The sequence below is a fragment of the Myotis nattereri genome (assembly GCF_964212035.1).
Source record: "Myotis nattereri genome assembly, chromosome: 15".
Classification (NCBI taxonomy): domain Eukaryota; kingdom Metazoa; phylum Chordata; class Mammalia; order Chiroptera; family Vespertilionidae; genus Myotis; species Myotis nattereri.
Window position 1 is genome coordinate 20,305,545 of NC_138090.1, and position 16,163 is coordinate 20,321,707.

At 47.1% G+C, this 16,163-nt stretch overlaps 1 protein-coding gene across 1 annotated transcript; it reads left to right on the forward strand.

The window, feature by feature from the left end:
* Window positions 1-943: 943 nt before the first annotated feature.
* Window positions 944-10,392, forward strand: MON1B (MON1 homolog B, secretory trafficking associated). Its single transcript, XM_081108647.1, has 5 exons — window positions 944-1,618; window positions 3,726-4,055; window positions 4,614-5,433; window positions 6,110-6,257; window positions 8,677-10,392. The coding sequence occupies exons 1-5, from the start codon at window positions 1,471-1,473 to the stop codon at window positions 8,884-8,886; spliced, it is 1,656 nt and encodes a 551-aa protein (XP_080964773.1). The 5' UTR covers window positions 944-1,470; the 3' UTR covers window positions 8,887-10,392.
* The last annotated feature ends 5,771 nt before the right edge of the window (window positions 10,393-16,163 follow it).

Sequence of the window (16,163 nt, forward strand, 5' to 3'; positions counted from 1 at the left end):
GCAAATGTTTCTGTTTTAGCCTTAGTGACTGTGCCTCAGGGTGTTTTGTGAGGCTGCAACCAAGATGAAAATCAGAACTACAGTCATGTCAAGACTCAACTGCGGGAGGATCGCCTCCTAGCTAACTTACGTCATTGGCTCTTGGTGATACTGTTCTAAAAACCTAGTTATTATTTAACAGAAAAGGAGAAAAGACAATATAGGCACGCCATTTACACAGCTTTGCCAGATAGCGGCCAATGGGCATTTTCTTTCGCCCACGGAACTCAGAAGGCTCTCAAGGCCACGCCCACAGGCTATCCCGTCAGACTGGGACTTCCCATCTCTATAGCTCCGCCCACAAGGCCGTGGCTGATTTGAAAGGAAGTCGGCTCGGTATTTTGCCCGTCTGGGCGAGCCCTGATCAGCCTGCACATTACCTTCGCAAACTCATTCCTCCGCGCCGTGAGGATGTTCACGGCTCGTGCTTCCCTTTTTTCCAGAGGCCACGAGCCCTTTGGCGGGCTGAATGCAGAGACTTGCGAATACTTCCTATTTCTGAGAGGTCCGCCTTCTGCTTGAGCACCGAGTTCCATAGGCTGACCAGGTTACGCACGGCACTCCAATTGGAAGCGGCGGCTGTCCGTCAAACATCCTATTGGTTGGGTACAGTATCTACGGTTGTTTAGGCTGTGAACGTCCTCGAGCGAAAAGGGGAATTGGCTCGAGCTTTCGATTGGGCCCAGGAAACTGTCAGTCAAGGAACAGGCGGGTGCAATCGTAATCCAGCGCACATTATTGGTAGAGAGAAGAGGCGGATACCGGGATGGGAGAAGCAAGCCGGCTTCCCTTGATTGGGCCATACGGAGGGCCGTGCGCCCCCGTACTCCGGATTGGCTGACCGTGAGCCGCGCCCCCCTCACGCCAACAGCCTTCGGTACGAGAAGTGCGCCGGGCTCGCCTCGCGTAGCCCTGGAGCCAGTTTGATGCAAAGGCGTGCACAGGGGGCTCGCTGGGTTCCCAACCAGACCCGACGTAGACCCGGGAGTGGTGCGCTCCTTCTCAACGGTGAGCGAAGACCAGTGGGCAGCGGGAGAGGGGTCGGGCCGGCGGGCTGCGAATGAAGGTCTGCGGCACCAAGTTCCTTCAGAGCGTCGTCGCACCCGGAAGTGTGGCAAGACATCAGTCGCACCCGGAAGTGTGATGCTTCCGAGGCCATGGGAAGTAATGGTACCCGGCCAGTCGAGATACCGGGTTAAAACAGATGTTTATGTATCTTTAATTCCTGCGGCTCGGTAGATGCTCCCTTTTCGGCAAGTGCTTGGAGGATGCAAGTATTTGGTCACATTTTTAAATGCTTCATCCTTTTCAGAACCGAGGGTAAACGAGCACTAGGAGCGTGGACAAGAGGGCTAAGCTCAGTAAAGGCTTTTAGGAAGTTTCTTTTGCTGCCCGTCACCCTCACTTCCCCTGCCGTCCAGGGATGTGCAGATGGAGGCCGGAGGAGACGCTGCTGCCCCAGCCCCCGGGGACGCGGAGGACTTGGAGGACACGCGGCTCCCCAGTGAGGAGGCTGGAGACGGTGGAGGGGTTCAGGAGGACCCCACAGATTCCGAGGACCGGAGCCTGGAGGAAACAGGTATGTCTTTTCCTCACTACAAATTCCAAAGAACGTATAGGGGTGTCATTGTTGAGGGAGGTCAATGAGGGCCCAGTAACGAGCGTTTTTGGGACTTAACAGGGTTGCGTGTGGTCAGTAAGAGGTCGTCGTTGACTCACATTAACTCCTCGAGGAATGAAAGGAGGAAATCATTGGTGAATGTTCACTGGGGACTTGGGATGAGTTTAGGCCCTTGGGGTATCAAAAAGGGATTAGCTGGGATCAAAGGGGGGCATTGGGGATTTAAGATGGTCAGGTCAATGACTGACCGAAAGGAAGAGGGTCAAAGGTGGACTATTTAGAAATCAGTGTCTTTGGGGACTAGGGTGTCACTTAAGTCACTGAGGTGGGGAAGAGAGTCAATGGACGCCCGTGGGCCAGCGGTTCTCAACCTGGGGGTCGAACGACCCTTTCACAGGGGTCGCCTAAGACCATCGGAAAACACATATATAATTACATATTGTTTTTGTGATTAATCACGATGCTTTCATTATGTTCAATTTGTAACAGTGAAATTGGGGGTCACCACAACATGAGGAACTGTATTAAAGGGTCGTGGCATTCGGAAGGTTGAGAACCACTGGGTGGGCACTCAGAGCATTTACCTCATTGCGGAGACAATGGTGAGTTGTCGGAGGTACTCTTTTAAGGAACCAGATGTTAGTGGCTACTAATGGTGATTATGGGTGGGGAGGCAGTGGACATCAATGAGATTATTTGGGGAGTTAGAGGACCAGTAGGAGAGGCTTTGAAGACCCAGGTGGCTGTGTAAAGGTATTCTGTGGGGCGTCGATGGAAGTCATTGGGGGCATTGCTCATTGATCACGCTGGAAGGAGCAGTGGGCATCTCTAAGATTAAATGGTGGAGGGGGGCGGTCTTTGAGAACTTGGGAATTGTTAGCAAGTAATGGTAGATATTGGGAGGAGGTCGTTGGTAATTGGGAGCAAGTGGAGTCATAGAATGTCAGTGAGAGAATGAAGGAATATGAGGTCATGGGGATTTCATGGGAAAATTGTTGAGACATAGTTGCCAGTGGGTAATAATGGTTGTCCTTTGGGGAAATCAATGGACGTTGACTGGATTAAGGAGGAATTGTGTCAGGGGAGTCAGTAGGGGGCATTGAAGTGGTGGGTTTCATTGGTGATTGTTAATAATCATGGGGGAGAGCAGTGGAGGTCATATTCATAGAAGTCCTGTGTGTTAGTGTATATTATGGTGATTATTGTAGGGAGGGGGGTGGATACCACTGAGAATAAAGGGAGATCAAGAGAGTCAGTGGAGGTCATTGAAGTCCTAGGTGTTAGTGGAGATTAATAGTGATCATTGGAGAGAAGGGAATAAGAGAGGGTTAGGGGAGCCGTAACCGGTTTGGCTCAGTGGATAGAGCGTCAGCCTGTGGACTGAAGGGTCCTGGGTTCGATTCCAGTCAAGGGCATGTACCTTGGTTGTGAGCACATCCCCAGTGGGGGGTGTGTAGGAGACAGCTGATCTATGTTTCTCTGTCATCGATGTTTCTAACTCTATCCCTCTCCCTTCCTCTCTGTAAAAAATCAAAATATATTTTTTTAAAAAGGTTAGGGGAATCAACAGAGATCACTGGAAGTCTTGGATGTTAGTGGTCATTAATAGTGGTCATGGTAGGGATGGAATGGACATGGAGTAGAATAGATTGTGGGTTAGAACAGTCAGTGAAGGTCATTGAGGACCCAGGTATTAGTGATGTTAATGTGGGGTCATTGAAATAGTAATGAACAGCAGTGGAAATAAATAGAGGGGATTAAGGATCTGGGTGTTAGTGGATATCCAGGAAATGGGGTGCTTTGAAGACTTAGAAATGGCAGTTATTGAAAGAAGAATAATTGGTCTTTAGGACATAAGAGGGTTCAATTATGACAATGAGAGATTGGATTATTGGGGTTTTAAGGGCATCATGTGGATGTAATTGAGGGGCAGAGAAGATACCTGGAATTCTGTGTCAGCATCGGGTCATTGGGGGAAGGGGCTGGTAGGCATTTGGTGTGTCCTTGGGCACATGGGGTTAGTGGGAGTCCACAGGCAGGTGACCCACCACGGGCTCCCTTTCAGGATCCGAGACCAAGGACCAGCCACCCAGCCTGCTGTCACCACTGCCCCAGTCAGAGTCCCCTTCATGTACCCCTGGGCTCTGGGATCCTGCAGCCTCTGAGAATAATGCCATGGATGACTCTGAGAGTGGCTCCGGGGGCCAGGGCGGAGATCCAAGTGACGAGGACTGGCGCAGCAAGCGAAAGCACGTGTTTGTACTGAGTGAGGCAGGCAAGCCCATCTACTCGAGGTACGGTAGTGTGGAGGCACTGTCGACTACCATGGGTGTGATGACAGCTCTCGTGTCTTTCGTGCAGAGTGCAGGAGATACCATCCGCGCCATCTACGCTGGTGAGCAAAGGGGCAGGAGGTGGAACTGGGGGCAGTGACTGTGAATATGAATATGGCTGTCTGGGTAGCTATAGGTCTGTCTGACTTCCGGGGGCACTGTCCAGCCAGCCAGGTGTGGGTCAGTGTGTGTGGCTGGCTTTCCAGTCCTAAAGGGGTGAGGGTTTGGTGTTGTGTCCATCTGTCAGTTTGGCCTTCTGGGTTCTGAGTGATTAACTCCTGGGATGTAAGTGACTGGCTGGATACTTCCTTGTTTATCTGACAGTATGGTTGTGTGGCTGTGTGGCTGAGTTGGGTATCTTTCTGGCTGTGTCAGTCCTTGCTTCATCTTCCCCCACTTCATGTTATATGTCTAACCTGATTCTTTGACCATCCCATCATGTCTCTACAAATGTTCAGTCTCCCCCAGATTGTCCTAACCCTAAGTCCGAGTGTCCACAGAGTGACCGCGCAAGCTTGGGCCAGAGGTGTGTGTTCAGGGAAAGGGGGGAAGAGCCTCACCTGATCCTCTCAGTCACCAGCGACTCATCGCTACCCCCTGCCCATCCCTTCCTCCCCCAGAGGACCACAAGCTGGTGTTCCTACAGCAGGGCCCACTGCTGCTGGTGGCTGTGTCAAGGACTCCTCAGTCAGCAGCCCAGCTGCGGGAGGAGCTTCTTGCCGTGCACGCACAGATCGTGAGTACACTGACCCGTGCAAGTGTGGCCCGCATCTTCGCCCGCAAGCAGAACTACGACCTCCGTCGCCTGCTAGCTGGCTCCGAGCGCACCCTAGACCGGCTTCTGGACAGTGTGGAGCGGGACCCAGGTGCCCTGCTCCTGGGTGCCGTGCGCTGTGTGCCCCTCACTCGCCCGCTGCGGGAAGCACTGGGTACACTGCTCCGACGTTGCACAGCACCTGGCCTGGCACTGTCCGTGCTGGCGGTGGGTGGTCAACTGGTGACAGCAGCCCAGGAGCGGAATGTGTTGGCTGAGTGCCGGCTGGACCCAGCTGACCTGCAATTGCTGCTCAACTGGGTCAGTGCACCTGCCTTTGCAGCGGGGGAAGCGTGGGCACCTGTGTGCCTGCCCCGCTTCAACCCAGATGGTTTCTTCTATGCCTATGTGGCCCGCCTGGACGCCATGCCTGTCTGCCTGCTGCTACTTGGCACTGACCCTGAGGCCTTCCATGACATGGCCACCTGCCGGCGCCTGGTAGAAGACGGCATGCACACACTTGGTGCCATGCGTAACCTTGGGGAGGCTGCCAGTTTCTCTAATGCCCCATCAGCCACTGCCCCATCCTACAGTGTGCAGGCTGTGGGAGCACCTGGCCTTCGGCACTTCCTCTATAAGCCACTGGACATCCCTGACCATCACCGCCAGCTGCCTCAGTTTACCAGGTGGGTCCTGATCCTTGGGCAATCTGCCAGGTGGGAAGGCTTACCTAACTGGAAGGTTCAGCATCTCATAGGCATGTTTCAGGAAACAAAGCCAGCCATGCTCTACAACAGCGGTCACCAGCTGGTAGTCCATGGACCACTAGTGGTCCATGAGGTCCAAAAGGTTGGCGACCGATGCTCTAGAACAGTGGTCGGCAAACTGCGGCTCGCAAGCCACATGCGGCTCTTTGGCCCCTTGAGTGTGGCTCTTCTTAAGCCTTAGGAGTACCCTAGTTAAGTTAATAACAATGTACCTACCTATATAGTTTAAGTTTAAAAAATTTGGCTCTCAAAAGAAATTTCAATCATACTGTTGATATTTGGCTCTGTTGACTAATGAGTTTGCCGACCACTGCTCTAGAATGATGGAATAGAACAGGTGTATAACTGATGAGGGAGGCTCAACTACCAATCTCAAGGAATCCCTTATTCTAATGGAAACTAAGGCCCCAGTATTCAAGGAATCCCATAGTTTGAGGGGAAAGCTGGGCCTCTGACCATAGAGATTCTTTAAGTCTAATGGGGAGGGCTTATTTAGCTCCTTAACTTAATTGAACTCCTTAGACTGAGGGGAGATGGCCAGCCAAGAAAAGCCCTAGAGACTGACCCTGTCGCCGGCCTCCCTCCCTCACTGCAGCCCTGAGCTAGAGGCCCCGTACAGCAGAGAAGAGGAACGGCAGCGTCTATCGGACCTATACCACCGCCTGCATGCTCGCCTCCATAGTACCTCCCGGCCTCTGCGCCTCATTTACCACGTGGCTGAGAAGGAGACACTGCTGGCCTGGGTGAGTTGGGGAGAGGGCTCTTCAGGGGTTAATTCCCTGCTTCAATTCTTTTTGCCTCCATTGTATCCCCCCAGCCATAACAAACTCCATCCATAGCCTTTGTATACCTCTGCTTTCAACACTGTCCCTGCCATTACACATCTGTCTTTGAAACCCATAAGGGTCAATCACAGTGTCTCCAAACCTCATTAATCCCATCATTCTGTTTGCTGTTCCCCCATTAGCAACCAGGACAGTGTCTTCAACTTTCAAGAGGCCCCATTAACAGCCATCACTGTGTCTGCTGATTTCCTGTATTCCCATTAGTCCTGCCCATGTGTCTTCAGGCACCAGTTCAGAAATCCTTGAATACCAAAGGCTTGGCTCCATGCTATGCCTCCTACCTGGCATATCCTTCCCTGCAGTCTTTCCAGGTCTTCTGTCCTCACCTTCTATGGGTGTATTAAATGTCATCTATTCTGGGAGCTTGGTCAAGGTTACCCCATTGGAAATGGCACCTTCCCCCCGGGCTCTGCCATTCAGCGCACTTTTATTAAATAATGTATTGGGTACCTATTGAGTATCAGGCATTGTTCTAGGCCAGGGGCTTTTTTTATTTTTTATTTTTTTAAACCTTATTTCCAAGCAATTTTAGACTTACAAAGAAGTTGCAAAATAGTAGAAAAATTTACTATAAATAGTTCCATCACCTAGTTTCTCCAGATATTAACGTAACCATAGTAACTTATCAAAATCAGGGAATTAACACCAGTATAATGACATCTAATCCACAGACTTCATTCAGATTTCACCAGTTGCCCCACTAATGTTTTTTTACTGGTCCAGAATCCAGTCCAGTATCACATGTTGGATTTATTTATTGTGTCTCCCTAATGTCATTTATTCTGGAACAGTTCCTCAGTCTTTTTTGTCTTTCATAATCTTGGCACTTTTAAAGGGTGCCAGCCAGTTAGTTTGTAGAATGTCCCTCAACTTGGGTTTTCCTGGTATTTATCCTGACTAAATAGAGGTCTGCATTTTTTTGAAAGGATATCACAGAAGTGATGTGTCCTTCTCTGCATCATATCAGGAGGCCCACAATGTCAGTTTGTCCTGTTGTTGATGATATTAGCCTTGATCACTTAGTTAAGGTGGTGTCTGTCAGATTTATCCACAGGAAGGTTAGTATTTCTCCCCTTTGTAATTAGTAAATAGCATGAGGTGATTATGTTACTGTTCTGTTTTTCATCACATTTTCACCCACTAATTTTAATATCCATTAATGATTCTTGCCTGCAATAGTTATTACTCTGGTGTTTATTACTAGACTGTCATTTTTCTAACCCTATCATTCCTTCTACAGTTATTGTTTGATATTTTATTGTCTTAGAGACCTTTTCCTCCTGATTTGTTTGTTGAATTTTTAATTTTATATTAGTATGGTCTCATGGATTTTTCTTTAATTCAGTGGGCTAAAATCTTCTCTATCCTTTATTTTTCTTGTCTGTTATTTATTTCATTGCTCAAATTGTCTCTCACATAGCCAGTGGGAGCCGTGATGTAGGTACACTGTCCCTTGTGTCATTTGACATGTCTCCATCACTGCTGGAACACTTCTTACTTTTTGGCACAAGATGTTCCAAGCTCACCTTGTACTTTCTCTGTGTCAGTCCTTTTGTCCAAGTAGCCCTTGTAACTTTTAGTGAAGAATGGTGATTCAAAACCAAGATATGGTAGGCCCAGGATTTTAAATCGGGTGATTGGGGGATTACTTACCAAGGAGATGGCAGCTAAGTGGGGCAGGGAGGTAGTGGGCCATGTGGGTATCTGGAGGAAGAGTACAGCTGGCAGAAGGAAAGGGATGTGCAAATGCTGTGAGGTGGGACTGAGCCTGGTTTATGGTTGAGGAAGAGCAAAAAGGCTAGAGTGGCTGGAACAGAGGAAGTGAGGGGAGAGCAGTGAGAAGTGGTGTGGAAAGAACTGGTGATCCCATGACATTACATCTCTCAGATTGGTGTGAGGATTAAATGGAATTAATCCTCTTATACTCAGGGTACAGATGATGAAGACATGGATGTGCAGAGCTCAGAACAGGACCTTGTATACAACAATTGCTCATTAAAAAGCACTGTTGTTGTTATACCCATTCTATAGGTGAGCATCACAGTCAGCATCACCCAGTTGAAGCCACTAGATCTAAACAATCCCTTGGCTCAACTGAATCTGGCCCACCCTTGGTTCAACTGAGAACCCCTGGCTCACCCATGACACAATAATATCAGCTTACCTGCTTTAGCCCAGTGACCAGACAGCATCAGGTGGGAGCTGCTGCCAGGTGCGTCTTCCAAACAGGAGATAGGCATGGGGCTAGGGTTGGATGGACAGGGTTAGGGATGACCAGTTCCAGTCCAACTGACTCTGTCTCCTCTCAAACCCACAGGTGACCTCCAAATTTGAGCTCTATACCTGCCTTAGCCCCCTGGTGACCAAGGCAGGTGCCATCTTGGTAGTGACCAAACTCCTACGCTGGGTGAAGAAAGAGGAAGATCGGCTTTTCATTCGTTATCCACCCAAGTACTCGACACCTCCGGCAGCCTCATCTGCCTCTACGGACCAAGCTTCCCATAATGGCTTGTTCACTGGATCTTGAGAGGCAGAACCTCCCAGATTGGGCAGTGCTGGGAACAACTACCTTTGGCTCTTACCTTCTGTCTCCACCCTGGAAAGGGGGAGCTGGAAGGGGTGGGGTGGTTGATGGTGGTGTCTGTGGCTGGTCTCTCTCCCTGGACAATAGGGCAAGATCTGAGGGCTTGCCCACTAATGAGAAATGACTGGACATAGGTCAGCAGGCTGCTTCCTCAGCCCCTCAGATGCTTCTTCCCTTCCCTCTGCCTCACTGTCTCTACTTGGATGATGTTCCAGCCTCTGTCAGGGACTTTCTCCTCCGATACCTAGGCACCATGCCCTCTGTCCTGCATCTGGAGTTGGCCTCCTCAGTGGGCTCTTAGCCCTGAGTCTCCAGGGCTGGCCAAGGTCTCTGTGGGTGACCCATGGGGCCAGCCTGTGCTGGAACTGACCTAAAGATACTTAAAAGAAAAGGTCTAAACCAATCCCCACAGGGACATTCCTTTGCCCTTGTTGTACTTCATCTCCCTGTCGAAAGAGACCCCATCAGTGTTGGCTGCTGCTAATGTTTATGAGAAAGGCGGTCCTCACAGTCTGTCTGTCTGTGTAACCCAGGGCAAAGCCCCCGACTTCACACAGAGATCCAGAATTTTTACGTAGGCGGTGACTTAGCTTCTAAGGCTCCTTCTGCTCATTCGTGAAATAGAGATAACTGACCTCTCACCGGCTAAGTGAGCATTTGTGAATGAAAAGGGACTCGGACTCCTGTGTACCACCCACGACACATGTGCATTTGCCCCAGACTTTCTTACAACCTGCACTACACAAGCAACCTGGAGGGGCGAGACCTCTTTCTAATTTGTATATGTACTCAAAACACTCGGTCCCCAATCACTAAGACCCTAGTTCTAGCCTTGTTTTCTCTACGAATTACAGCCGCATGTCACTGAGCCAGAGGCTCGCGGGAACGCCTTTGCGCTCATCCTGGTCCAGTGAGCAGACGGCGCTGCACGCATGCGCGCTGCAGAGCCTGCCTGCCCTCGCGTGCTCCCCCCTCCCCCATCAATTGTCGAGGGCGCATGCGCCTAACTCCTGTTTGGAAAATGGCGGCCAAGTTGGAGCTGCTGGCGGTCCCGGAGGAGGCGGAGGAGGACGAGGGCGAGGGATGCGCGGGTAAGCCGGCTGCTCCGGCCAGGGCAGAGGGGAAGCCTCTGTCCCAGTCCAATAGAGAGAGGTTGATAGCGGCTCCAAAAAAAAAAAAAGTGAAAATTTAGGCCTTTTATTACAAGGTAAATAATACTCTTCAAGCAACCTGCGGAGGTAGACATTCTCACAAAAACCACTGCTGCTGCTGCCACATCGGAGGAAATTCACAGTAACTCCCCGTCCTCTGACACCCAGGCGGTTCACACGTTGTGTGGACTCTTAAATCCTAATCCCACAGACCGGACCGCTTTTCTCCAGGGCAATGTGACAGTGATGCCCACGCCTTCGTGAAGGAGGAGCGGGGGGAGGGTGGATTGCCATCTAGAAAAGAAGAAAACCCCCGAAGACCGACCCGCCACGGTGCCGCCAGCATTCTCTAAACTATAGGGATGTTCAGAATGGACCACAGCACAGGAAATAGCATGATGCGTGCCCGTGTACCCGTCGCTGTTTCAACAGCTGCCACCTTTCTGCCCTCCGTTCACCCATAGCCCCCTTTCTGCAGCCTAAACCGCTGCGTTAATAAACATGGTTGCATTTGGTCCAGACCTGTCTGCAGACATCGACAATATCTTGTTTATTGTCCTGTCAGCGCCATGAGAACCATTCGTTGCTCTTTCCCCAAGGCCCAAACAATGCCTGCTTGGCACATAGTAGGTGCTCAGTAATTTGTGTATTGTATGAACAGTGACGTAACTAACATGGAGAGCTCTCTCAGATTAGGGCCGGCTTTCAACAGAGGAGGGACAGAAATGAGGCCGATGCCAGTAGATCTCATTGATTGAGCACTTACTGCAGCTGCCACTGTGCTGCAAAGCTTTTAGTATCCACTTTCAAATTTGTCACGATTGAAGTGACTTCATCAGCAAGGAGGAGATTTAAGAGCAGGTGATGTTACCATTTTTAGCCATTAAAATTGGCTTTAGAAAAGGAGAGATGATATCTATTATTGATCACTCTGGGGGGAAAGGCCATCTTTTGTCTCACTTGGAGAGCTGACCAGTAAACGCTTAGCTGGATGCAGTTTGGCAGAACATTTTAGCATCTAAAATGCTAGTCACTATATTCGGCCATTGTGCTTAGTAATCAGGAGAATACAGAGATACCTGGGCCAGAAAAAGTCATTAGGACGTTGTTGATGGAAGCCAAAAAAAGGAGCAATTATGGAAATTGCTAAGCTTAGGTATATTCATGCATATTGTGGAATGCCTGTGTGTGGTGGACCTTTAAAATTTTTTGAGCAGCAGGAAAAAAAATGGTTAAATTGCAATTTAATTTAAAATAATTAAAATTTAAAAGGATAAGACCATGATTTATTGGCACAGAATGAACTCTAAAAAGATATTTTTATGAGTAAAATGTTTGGATTTTCAAAATAAAGTAGAAGCAATGTCAGCCATAGCCCTTTGTAGGTTGCACAGAAAAATATCTGAAGGCAAAAGGCCTCACTGATGACTCTTAATAAGGGACTTGGATCTTGGGGGCTGTGCAAAAGTGGAGACATTTTTGTGATTGTTTTTCTTTTAGGAAACTAAGTAGCACTGTATAATTTTTTAAAAGATGAGAACGAGGGAAATTTGAATTGCATCCAAGAATCATATATTAATGTTGATTAATATTGGCATCTTGGTTTGGATGGTTATACTGTGGTTATCTGGTAGATTCCCCTTGAATAGAGTAAATATACACTGGAACATTAAGGAATAATGGGCCATGGTGCCTGCGATTTATGGTACAGAAACGCTCACAAATGGGAAACCTGATACAAGGCAAGTAGGAGCATTGTGGTCTATTTCTACAACTTTTATGTACATCTGAAATGATTTCAAAATAAAATGTTTAAAAGGGGCCTGTGCATTATAAGCTGTTTTATAACATGGATTTAAAAAAACTTTTATCACGTTGTTAGTTGGATTATTTAAAAGATTTGCTGATCACCCATGATCTTACCCCAATGACTAGGACTGGAAGTGCAGGGGAGAGGAAAAACAGATGGAGCTTTTACAAAAATGGCTGCAAAAGCCAGCTATAAAAGGCATGGGGACAGTCGGGGAAATCACAAATGTTCTGGGTACTAGATGATATTAATGATCCAATGATTAGTGATAATTGTTAATATTGGTATCATTATAGGATTGGAGTCATCTAAGAAACTGTCTTCAAGTAGTGAAACTTAATTATCTGGGGATGACATGTTATGAAGCCTGGAGCTTGCCTGGAAAAACATAGCTGAAGCAAATATTAAGGATTGTCAGATCTGGGTGATGAGTAAATCAGAGCTCATCACGGTATTCTCCTTACTTTTATGTGCATTTGGAAGTTTTCATAATGAACTATTTAAAAAACAATAACAAATACTTATCCTCATTATTAAAGTAGCTTTAATTTTTTGTTTAATTTCCAAATAGTAAGAGTATTTAAAACTGCTTAAAGTCTCAAGAGACTACAATCCAGCCTATTAATACCAGAGAAAGGCACTGAGATTTGGGGCCAAGGAGAGAAGGGAAAGTTTCATTTTTAACTTCACGTTTGTGTGGTGTTTGAATGTTTTTAGAATGTTACTTGGATAAGAAAGTAAAAATTAAAGCAATACATAAAAGACATTTTACTAAAAGATCTGCATGTCTTCACCAAATGTTGGCAATATTACTTCTTGGGAAGGGGACTGACTTGGGGAAGGGGCTAATGGTGAGGGGAGACATATTTTTTACTCTATGTTCTACATTTGTTTAATAAGTAATTTAAAAATTCAAATGCAAAATTAAATTAATGCATATAATTTGTAAAAGTTTCCAGGCAAGACAAAAATATGTAAAGAGAGTGAATACACCACCAAATATTTTAACAAAATTTAATAAATTCAGGTTACAAGCCCCTGGTTCACAACATGATTTCTATTTATTTATTTATTTTTAAAATATATTTTATTGATTTTTTACAGAGAGGAAAGGAGAGAGATAGAGAGTCAGAAACATCGATGAAAGAGAAACATCGATCAGTCGCCTCCTGCACATCCCCCACCGGGGATGTGCCCGCAACCCAGGTACATGCCCTTGACCTGAATCGAACCTGGGACCTTTCAGTCCGCAGGCCGACGCTCTATCCACTGAGCCAAACCGGTTTCGGCAACACAACATGATTTTTAATGGCTGCAAAGAATTTCATCCTACAAAAGTGCTCTAATCAACTAAGGCATCTTTTTTTTTTTTTTTTTAAATATATTTTATTGATTTTTCACAGAGAGGAAGGGAGAGAGATAGAGAGAGTTAGAAACATCGATGAGAGAGAAACATCGACCAGCTGCCTCCTGCACATCCCCCACCGGGGATGTGCCCGCAACCCAGGTACATGCCCTTGACCGGAATCGAACCCGGGACCTCTCAGTCCGCAGGCTGACGCTCTATCCACTGAGCCAAACCGGTCTCGGCAACTAAGGCATCTTTAGGTTGCTTCCATCTTTTAAGATTGTAAACAATGAAACAATGAACATCTTGCCATCATCCTTAATTTTTTTCCTTAAGATAGATTCCTAGAAGTGGAATTTCTGATCCAGAGGAGTTGAGTAAGTTTTGGATATTTACTCTGTAGATATGACTTGTAACTATGAGGTTATACTGGATCAGGGTGGGCCCTGACCCAATGTCTGGTGTCCTTATAAGAAGAGGGAATTTTGGACACAGAGATAGAATGCAAGGTGAAAACACAAACACACACAAAAGGAAGCCCCGGTTTATGGTACTTAGTTTTGGCAGCAAAAGAAGGAAAGCAGCCTAAATATCCACTAGTAAGAGACCTCTCTTAAATTATGGTATATTCACTTTGTGGACTGCTATGCAGCCACTAAAAAAAATAAAAAGATCACCAGTATACATTGTCAAATGAAAAATACAAGCTGTGGAACATCATTCATGATAGGATACCACTTATATAGAAAGAGTGTAGATATGCTTGCATAGGAATTGAGTTATCTCTAAGCTTGTAACACCAGTGACTTCTGCGGAGGGAAACTGAGGAACTGGTGTCGGAGGGGAAGAGACTTTTCTGGTTACTGTTTTTAGCTATCATGTGTGATTTGTGTGCTGCCTTTTATATTCTCTGCCCAGTTTTCCTTGGAGAGGGGTGAGTCATTGGGACTTGACCTTTTATCATTGATTTCAAAAGTTTAAGATGTCAATATATTTTTTTCTGTTATTTTATTGTTATTGTAATTCTAAAAGTAGCATAGGCTGCTGTTAAAAATGTATAGAAGGCCCAGCTGGGATAGCTCAGTGGTTGAGTGTTGACCTAAGAACCAGAAGGTCACGGACATATGCTTGGGTTGTGGGGCTTGGTCCCCAGTGTGGGGCTTGCAGGAGGCAGCCAATCAATGATTCTCCCTCATCATTGATGTTTCTATCTCTCTCTCCCTCTCCCTTCTTCTCTGAAACCATTAAAAAAATACATTTTTTTAAAAAAATGTATAGAAGTATATATGGTGAAAGTGTGTTTGAATTAAGATCCAAATTAGGTATTCATTACAATTGATTGACATATGCCTCAAGTCTTTTTTTAAAAAAGTATATTTTTATTGATTTCAGAGAGGAAGAGAGAGATAGAAACATCAGTGATGAGAGAGAATCATTGACTGGCTGCCTCCTGCACACCCCCCACTGGGGATGGAGCCCAAAACCCAGGCATGTGCCCTTGACTGAAATCGAACCCGGGACCCTTCAGTCCGCAAGCTGACACTCTATCCACTGAGCCAAACCAGCTAGGGCTGTCTCAAGTCTTTTTTTTTTTTTTTTTAATATATTTTTATTGATTTTTTACAGAGAGGAAGGGAGAGAGACAGAGAGTCAGAAACATCGACGAGAGAGGAACATCGATCAGCCGCCTCCTGCACATCCCCCACCAGGGATGTGCTCGCAACCCAGGTACATGCCCTTGACCGGAATCGAACCCGGGACCCTTCAGTCCGCAGGCCGACGCTCCATCCACTGAGCCAAACCGGTTTTGGCTCAAGTCTTTTAATCATAGTTTCCCCCTCTCCTTTTTTCTTCTTTGCAATTTACTTGTTGAAGAAACAAGATTGTCTTGTGGAATTTGCCAGAATCTTATAATGCTGATCACATCCCCATGATACAATTTAACGTATTTTACTGCCCCTTGCACTTCCTTTGAATTGGCATTTAGATATGGAAACCTTAGTAAGATTTCTTTTTCTTTTTTTTTTTTTTTTTTGGTTGGCAAGAATCCTTCATAGGTGCTGTTTGTTATGTTCTTCCATCAAAAAGCTCATAATACCCTGTTGTCTTTTTTTTATTGTTAGTCATTAGTAACTGTTTCCTAGACCCATAAATTCTTTAAGATTTGCAAATCGCGGCCTATAATGATGTTACAGAATTTATATGAAATCTCTCTGCCTATTGCATTGGTTAGAACTTCAGACCATTCTGAACAGCAGCAGCAAAAGTGCTTCCCCTTCTCTCATGCCCGTGTTGTGTTAAGGGAGCTGTGGTGTCCTTTGACCTCAGGGACAAGCTGAGGTCATCCAGCACACGCCGTGAACCTCAGGCACAAGGGGCCGGGTCCTGCCGAGGCCCTCCTCTTGCTGGAAGCCTCGCCCTCAGCCTGGCCTGGGCCCCAGCCCAGGGGTGTCTGTAGAGCCCCCTGGGGCTTCCTTCCTCCCTTCCCAGATGGGCCTGCCCGCAGTCCCCGCACTCCGCCGGACCCTGTAATTCTGGTTTTCATCTCCACAGGGCAGACCAAGCCTTTGAAGGCTGAGGACTTGCTGTCAATGGTGAAAAAGCTGCAGAAAGGTCCTGTGTCTCCTTGTATCTGAGGCTCCCCTGGGGGTTTGAGTCAGGCACGTGGCTCAAGCCCAGCTCCCGCAGCTCACAGCCTTGGAGAATTATGCCATGGCACTCTCTCCCTCTAACACAATTTATTCTCCGCTCGCGCGCGCGCACGCGCGCGCGCACACACACACACACACACCAGCCATCCGTTTCTCTGACCCACAGGCCAGCAGTGACTATTTTTAAATTCTTGGGTCTTTTTCTAGAGATTAAAAAGAAAATACATTCATGGGTGTGTGTTCTTTGTCTGCCCTTTTTA

What these genes read in the sequence shown, in the direction of transcription:
- MON1B (XM_081108647.1), top strand. Translation starts at nt 1,471, where the DNA reads ATGGAGGCCGGAGGAGACGCTGCTGCCCCAGCCCCCGGGGACGCGGAG. An exon ending in CATCCGCGCCATCTACGCTG is followed by an intron (nt 4,056 to 4,613) that starts GTGAGCAAAGGG and finishes TTCCTCCCCCAG; the next exon opens with AGGACCACAAGCTGGTGTTC. An exon ending in CAGCTGCCTCAGTTTACCAG is followed by an intron (nt 5,434 to 6,109) that starts GTGGGTCCTGAT and finishes CCCTCACTGCAG; the next exon opens with CCCTGAGCTAGAGGCCCCGT.